We start from the raw sequence: 8118 nt of genomic DNA, 5'->3' as shown, positions 1-8118 counted from the left end.
TGAAACATTATGCCGATCTGAATATGAAAAACAAATATCTGTCTATCTACATCTATCTGTCTGTCTATCTGTCTATGATCTATCTATCTATCTATCTATCTATCTATCTATCTATCTATCTATCTATCTATCTATCTATCTATCTATCTATCTATCTATCTGTCTATCTATCTATCTATCTATCTATCTATCTATCTATCTATCTATCTATCTATCTATCTATCTATCTGTCTGTCTGTCTATGATCTATCTATCTATCTGTCTATCTATCTATCTATCTATCTATCTATCTATCTATCTATCTATCTATCTGTCTATCTGTCTGTCTGTCTGTCTATGATCTATCTATCTATCTATCTATCTGTCTATCTATCTATCTATCTATCTATCTGTCTATCTGTCTATCTGTCTATCTATCTGTCTGTCTGTCTATGATCTATCCATCTGTCTATCTGTCTATCTGTCTATCTATCTATCTATCTATCTATCTATCTATCTATCTATCTATCTATCTATCTATCTATCTATCTATCTGTCTGTCTATCTATATACATATAGACATACACATTATACACTTTTTAAATTGTTTTTTTAAATATATATTTTATTGCTATCTATATATTTACCCTTTCTTTGACAACCTCCCATGCCAGTAATGCGTCTTGATCGCAAGGTTTATGCCGCATTCAATTGAAGTCGTGGGAGAAATCCGCTGTCCGACTTGGGAAAAGCGCAGAGGGATTTCGGGGGCAGATCCATGTGTTCCAGAACCGGGGCGATGGGACACATGTCGCTTGGAAGTGCAGGACTACGAACTCGGAACCGGCGATTTCCGAGCGCCGACGAAACGAGCCCTTCGAGCGGAACGCCGTCACCTTCCCTCTGACGTCACGGCTTCAGCACCTCGGACAGCGCACTCGCGTCGTTCCCGAATTCGCGCTTGATTTGCGCGACGGGGGCGACCGCTGCGGCGGCCGTCGGGCGATTAAACACGCGGGGGAGGGGGGGGGGGGCTTTTGAACAGACGCGTTGCGTTATCCCCAGCGCCCTGTTCCCGCTTCTTTGGAACGCCACCATGGTCAACTTGTGTTGCCTCTGCTGCGGAGAGATCCCCGGACCCCGCCCCCCTCCCCCGTCCAGTCAGTCGCGACCACCGCGGGATCCGCGCTCCGTGCAGCAGCAGCCGCAGCAGCAGCCGCAGCAGCAGCAGCAGCAGCAGCCGCAGCAGCCGCAGCATCAGCAGCAGCAGCAGCCGCAGCATCAGCAGCAGCAGCAGCCGCAGCAGCAGCCGCAGCAGCAGCAGCAGCGGCAGCGGCAGCGGCGGCGGCTTGGCTCCGGCCCAGGGGGTTCGGGGCGGAACGGGGAGCGGGGAGGCGAGGGGACGGCCGGGGGGAGGAAGTCCGACACAACACGGGCTGATAAAGGGGAGTGAGCTGCGCATCCATGCTAGAAGTGCAGCATGTTTTCCGCTGATCCAGATGGCGAGAGCACTGCGGAAGGCACGGCGGCCAGCAGCGTGGATGGTGCTGATGGAGGAGAGGAGGAGGAGGAGGAGGAGGAGGAGGAGGAGGGAGACTCACCGGTTGATATTGATGTCCCGGAGGAGGTAGGTGGACAGTCAGCAATTACTGTGGATATAACTCATCGGTGTCACTTTTTCTAAAGGGGGCAAAAGTCAGTCCAAACGACTGCTACGCTAAAATTAAACGAAATAAACGCTACTATACTACTACTACTACTACTACTACTACTACTACTAATAATAATAATAATCATAATCATAAGAATAAAAGATAAGCGTGGGGAGTTCTGGTGTTACAGCAGCATAAGCTGACAGAACAGTACAAGTCAAATACAAAAGATAAAAAATAAAAATCAAGTAAAGTACATGTACACATACAGTCTATGTATTTGTACACAATATTTATATGTACACACATTTGCTACTGATTGATCGGAGGGTTTATTTAAAGTAGAGTGTAATTTTTCTGCTGTAGGACATAATTTATGTTGTTTTAGTGCATCTCATAGCCCTATAATATAGCCATATTATGCTTTATCTTGAAACACACCTGGACATTTGATGAAATGTATGATGTTGCATAATGACTTTGAATTTACTTATAAACCCTTATTCTCCTCTATATAAACAGTATTTTACAATGGATTCCACCTGCAGCAAAACACAATTTCTTGCTGCACAAATGTCACAACAAACCATTTCACAAGATAGGATCCAGTGATGCAGAAAGGTATACCCGGCCTGAAAAGCAAAATGTATTTGGCTCCCAAGAGGATTTTGGTTACGGAGGGAACAACTTGCAATGTAATCTACACGCATTAAACTTTGAAAGCTCTAGGTTTGTTCCAGGTTATCAAATTGTGTGTGTGTGTGTGTGTGTGTGTGTGTGTGTGTGTGTGTGTGTGTGTGTGTGTGTGTGTGTGTGTGTGTGTGTGTGTCTGTGTGTGTGTCTGTGTGTCTGTGTGTCTATGTGTGTGCGTGAGCGTGTGTGTATGTGAAGGACTGTGGACATCAAAACTTAATTTGCTGAGAAATCCCCTGTAGTACTGTTGCATAAAGACTGGTAGCATAGAGCTCAGTTCTGTGAATTTATATAGCTTTGTATTCAAACGGTTTTACCATAAAGCAATTTTTATTACCTATGTCCAATAGTCATGCCTCAGCATTTTGAAAATGCATTGACAATAGGGCTTTTATCTCTGGATGGAATAACCTAGATACAATTAATTTATTATTATTATTATTACTATTATTATTATTATTATAATTATAGCAATAATAACAATAATTGTATTATTTTTTTTATCATGAACAGTGAGTCACACCAATTATAGTTACTATAGCATACTATTACAGTACAGTGCTTCATTTTAAAATTTTCATATGTGTATTATCTCTGGAGCACTACTAATAAGTATATGGTTCTATAAATAACATTCCTTTATTTGTGTCAGTGCAGAAAATCTGGATGTCACTAAATCCTTTCACTTATAAAGCACCAGAAATAAAACTTGAATGTCTAATGTCTCATATCACATTGTAACAGGGCCACGTGACCAACGTCTGGACACTTCACAGACAGTCATTTTCCTCTTTTGATGCATTTTCACTGCCAAACACTAATTTCATCCATTATTGACACACTTAAGTTGAAAAACCCTGCACACGAGGAATTGTGCAATAAATCAATACACATCATGAAGCTCCCACTTGCTTTTTTAAGCATTCAAAACAGGCAAATATGCATGACTTTGTTTTGTTCCCTTTAGGCTTTTAGTGAAGATAAAGCCGCTCTGGTTCAGTGTCTCTGCTGAATGGAAGATATTTGGTGCTGCTGGGCATTGCAGATGTGAGCACTTTGGGCAACTGTACATCCTGCAGATTGAGTGACCAATACTCAGCAGAAAAGCAGCTGTGCGTGTGTGTGTGTGTGTGTGTGTGTGTGTGTGTGTGTGTGTGTGTGTGTGTGTGTGCGTGCGTGCGTGTGCGTGCGCGTGCGCGTGTGCGCGTGTGCGTGTTCTTGTCCGTCTTTTGTGCCTTGTTTTCATCTGTTGTACTGTACCAGGGGCTTCAGTTGCTTGGCTTCAAGTGTATATTTTATTATTTACGATGCAAAGCATTTCATCAACTGAACGGCATTTTGAAATGTTTATAGATGTCTAGCCCAGAGTTCAATGTAGACATGTGGAATGGCAGTGATTCGACATTGCTAAATCTAAATTGCCAAATCTGCAATATCAATGTATTTTATTTAAGAGAAAGACATTGGGAAATATACTTTACATCAGTGAAGTATTTTGGTACCCTGCTGAATTGATGACAAGCCTCAAAGGGACCATACCACTATAGCACAGCTTAGTTTAATTGAATTAAAGTGGTCTCCATGGCCTCTCTTCAATCTGATTTACTGTCTGATTAAGCATTTGAAAGCTCAGCAATTTATAGCGCAGTCATGTTCATTTGCATCGCTGTGGTGAGCAACGTTATCACTGCCATTTTTTCAGGGGGGGTCATCGGCTAAAGAGCTGGTTCCTTATAGCGATCAGTCCGTCCACTGAGATGCCTCTCTTATATTCCTCATCCCGCATCACCCTTTCCATTTGATCTCTTAATGTCCCTTCCCTGCTTCCTCTCTCAGTCTATCTACCGCCCTATCAAGCTCAAAGTGCTTTATTGGCCTAACAAGATCATCTCATTCATACAGAAAGCAGAATAAATACAATTTATAAATGAAGATCTGATTGAAAAAAAATACATGGAAGGAATCATAATAATTATAATAATCATAATAATAACAATTAAACAAAACATTTTAAACCTAAAAATAAAAGGTTGGTGTTGGAAAATGAACTTGAAGAAGCGACGGGCACATTTTGCCGTTGGAGTCGTGGATGTCACCCGCTGTCTCTTTTACTCACATCAAGAGCCGCCAGCAACACTCCCTGCTCTCTCTCGTAAAAGAGGCCGGTCGACCTTCGTTGTCAGCTTCTTAAAGTGTGTCCGAGCCACAAGAGAGGCTTCAAATTTACCGAAGTATTTTATATGTCCTGCCATTTGTGTATTTTGGCAGGAAATGCTGCTCCGTTTTGAGATTCTTTTGGTCCGGATCCTTTTTTTTTTTTTTTGTTGCACCAACTCTGTTTAGTGTCTTTGATTCTAGTGCTGTTGTTGTTGTTGTCCTGCCAAAAGTAATACTCCTCTTGGCTTCTTTTTCCTCCTCTTTGTTTCAGTTTTGACAATGAGGAGTTCCATATTGCGCGTGAAGTTAGTGTTTGAGGACCAGGTATCGGATTACTTATTCATCTCCTTTTTGTCCCACAGCAGTGTCCGGTGAAGCAGTCCCTGGGAGCATGTGTCTGCCGCGAGTCCCACTGGCGCTGCCTGCTGCTCTCCCTGCTCATGTACAGCTGTCTGGGTGCCGTGGCGTGGTGCCGGCTCACCCGCGTCACCAAGATCAGCTTCAACTCGGCCATCACCTCCTCCTTCACGTCCTCCATTACCTCCTCTCTCCGGGGGACCTCCGGGATGGGCATGGTTGGACACTCTATGATCTACCACGACAGCCCCTGCTCAGACGGCTACATCTACATCCCCCTGACCTTCCTGCTCATGCTCTACGTCGTCTACATGGTCGAGTGCTGGCACTGCCGAGCCCGGAGCGAGCTGCAGTGCAAGGCCAACGTGGATGGCGTGTATGAGCGCGTGCTGCGGATGCGACAGGCGAGGCCCTGCGTCTGGTGGAAAGCCATCAGCTACCACTTTGTTCGCCGGACGAGGCAGGTGACGCGGTACCGCAACGGGGACGCCTACACGACAACGCAGGTGTACCACGAGAGGGTCAACACGCACGTCGCCGAGGGGGAGTTTGACTACGGCCGCTGCGGAATGAAGGATGTCTCGTGTGACCTCCGGGGCCTGGAGGGACACCCTGCGACCCGTCTGCGCTTCACCAAGTGCTTCAGTTTCGCCGGGGCCGGTCCGGAAAACGCTTACCTTAACCAGCGATCCAGGTTCTTCTCGGAGATCGAAGGTCTGGATGACTACATGGAGGCCAGGGAAGGAATGCAGCTGAAGAATGTGGACTTCAAAGAACACCTGATAGCCTATCTGGACCCGGACCGGCTTCCTTGGTACACTTCCCAGGTGGCCTTTTGGCTGGCGGCCCTCCTGATGCTGTCCTGGCCCTTGAGGGTCCTAATAGAGTATCGCACTGCGTATGTGCACTACCGCATTGAGAAACTGTTCGGGCTCGAGTACAGCTACAGCAGCCCCTCTCCCACAGATGACGATAGGCCTCTACCGATCAATGGCAGCTGCGGCATTCCGAGGGTAGACACATTAGACAGCACCGAGCTAGAGTGGCACATCCGTTCCAACCGCCAGATAATTCCTAGCTACTCGGAGGCTATGCTGCTCAACCCGGACACGGCTGATTCGCCTTCCAGGGCGGATATTAATGACGGCGCGTCCTCCGACCGTTTTCTTCTGGGCAGCAGCCAGCCCGCTCAGAGTTACGGGGCTCTCCTGGCACCCGAGGACCGTGACCCCTGCTGCCCAGAGGGGAACGGGAGAGCGGAGGGCGGAGGGAGGAGGACGACCCGCGCCAGCTCCAGCTGCTCCTCGATCTTCTCCTGCCGCGGGGGCCTTTTCCACTCGCGCCTCTCCCTGGACACGTCCCGCTTCTCCCTCTGCCGCATGTACGGCTCCCGGCGCACCATCGGACTGTGGCGGAGCCGCAGCAGCAACTTTGCGGACCGCTGCTGCGCGGACGAGCAGTGCTGCCGTTCGGATTCCAGCCAGCTGGCGCTGAACGAGAGCCCTCCCACTTACAGGGATGCCAGGTTCTTCCCCGTGCTTATCGTGCACCGGGACGAGAACTGTGGCGCCGAGGAGGGGAGGGAGGTGCGCCGCTACTACATACGCAGAGGGTCCTGTTGTCTAGAGACCCCTCTATGAATACAAAGAGCTTTTTCAGTGTCGTGAATCAGTTGTGGGTATACGCGTGCCAATATTAGTAAAACAGATGAGCATTTTAACGATACTTTTTTTGTGTCACTGTTTCGTCACGATTTGTGACACGGGGAAGGTAAATACATCTGGAGGATTTTACTATTTACGCAGTAAATGACTGAAAGGTGGAAGACCCTTGCGTAATGCAACTGAAGCTTTGAAGATCTCGAAGAATATATATTTGTGTTGTAATAGACAGCGTGTGACATAATATTCACATTTACGATGCCTCCATGAGAATGGTCAACGGTCGCAGTTGATATTCAGTATGTTTTGTATATGAAATGCATTGAAAAATTCTCTAATTCAACAATGTCATACTCTCATCTTGTCAAGAACCATCCTGTCAGCTTTCGGGCTCCGTCCTTCCATGCTCATTACTAAGCAGAACAGTTTTTTTTATGACCCATCATGTGTTACATTGACATTGTAATATCTATGTTGTGTCTGGATGTATTTTGATAACTGGGATGTATACATATATCATATGGCCCACTGAGGCACACACAGTAGTGACTCATCTGAGTGCATGCTATTACCAAAGGTATTGTCACTGTGAGTCAGTGGACAACAAACTGAAACCAAAGCCATGGACTTGTTAATAGTATGTCTGTGTGTTCCATTTTTGAATTTATGTCAAAGCATATTCAAGCATATTCTTATTATCCTTCAATAAAATGGTGGATATGCTTGTTTGGCAAGATTTTTTTCTATTTGCTTGTTCATGAATTTGTTTATAAAAGAAAAGTGTTGGGGGGCATTGGGTAAATCCCCTCTTGTGCATGGCATGTTTAATGTCTCAAGTCTCTCCCCTATTTACTAAATAATTCCCTCTCAAACCCAGGCCACCACCGTGGTTTGAGGATTTCTTTCCTGTTAAAACCGTAAATACTATAGTTTGATATATTATTATTTTTTTTGCAAAAAGAAATGTAAACATACATTAAAAAAAAAAGACAAACGTAAACGAAAAAAGACTGAAGGCATGGACAACATACAAGAATCTCTGGCTATTTTTTTTTTTTTTTGTGGATTAGTGTACGTGATGCTTACATTTGTGACAATCTGGAAAACCAAAACGACATCTTAAAAACCAAATTACAAAGTTTAGGCCTAAATATAAGGGATCCTAACATGTGCAGTCACATAATTCTAAAACCATCCACAAAACTGTTATTCTAACTAATTTATTGACTTGTAAGGTGCTGATAATGAGGTTAATGCATGTATGATTACAGAGGCGATACAGATTAAGGTAAACTGCATGAAAGGAAATCATGCAAGAACTTGTTGTGAACAGTTTCGCAAGAAACTTGAAAAATATTTCCTGGTCGTCATTTGTTCACAATGCCCACAAACCGGTTTCCACACCGGTCTGGATAATGGGACGTCAGACAGTCCCCGGTTATTACCTATACTGACAAAAGCACTGAATTCAAACTTGAAATTACATTATAATGCCTTCCTCTGTGATGGGTTGTTGCATTAGGAACCAAAACAGACCCAAGCCTTTAAATCTATTGAGTAGACTACAGTATTGGCACTTTGCATCAACAAACACCAGACACATTTACTACAACCCACAC

General features: G+C 45.0%; 1 protein-coding gene across 1 annotated transcript; it reads left to right on the top strand.

Annotated features, from left to right (window-relative positions):
* Positions 1-1459: 1459 nt before the first annotated feature.
* Positions 1460-6478, top strand: LOC307238680 (transmembrane protein 151B; the record flags this gene model as incomplete). The annotated part of the gene is made up of 2 exons (XM_080011773.1): positions 1460-1606; positions 4844-6478. 2 exons carry the CDS (start codon positions 1460-1462, stop codon positions 6476-6478), a joined length of 1782 nt encoding a protein of 593 aa, XP_079867899.1.
* Between the last annotated feature and the right edge of the window lie 1640 nt (positions 6479-8118).

Source organism: Zeus faber (assembly GCF_960531495.2).
Source record: "Zeus faber genome assembly, chromosome: 13".
NCBI classification, from domain to species: domain Eukaryota; kingdom Metazoa; phylum Chordata; class Actinopteri; order Zeiformes; family Zeidae; genus Zeus; species Zeus faber.
The sequence above is the reverse complement of the archived record's forward strand: the minus strand, read 5'-3'. Positions and strand labels throughout refer to the sequence as shown.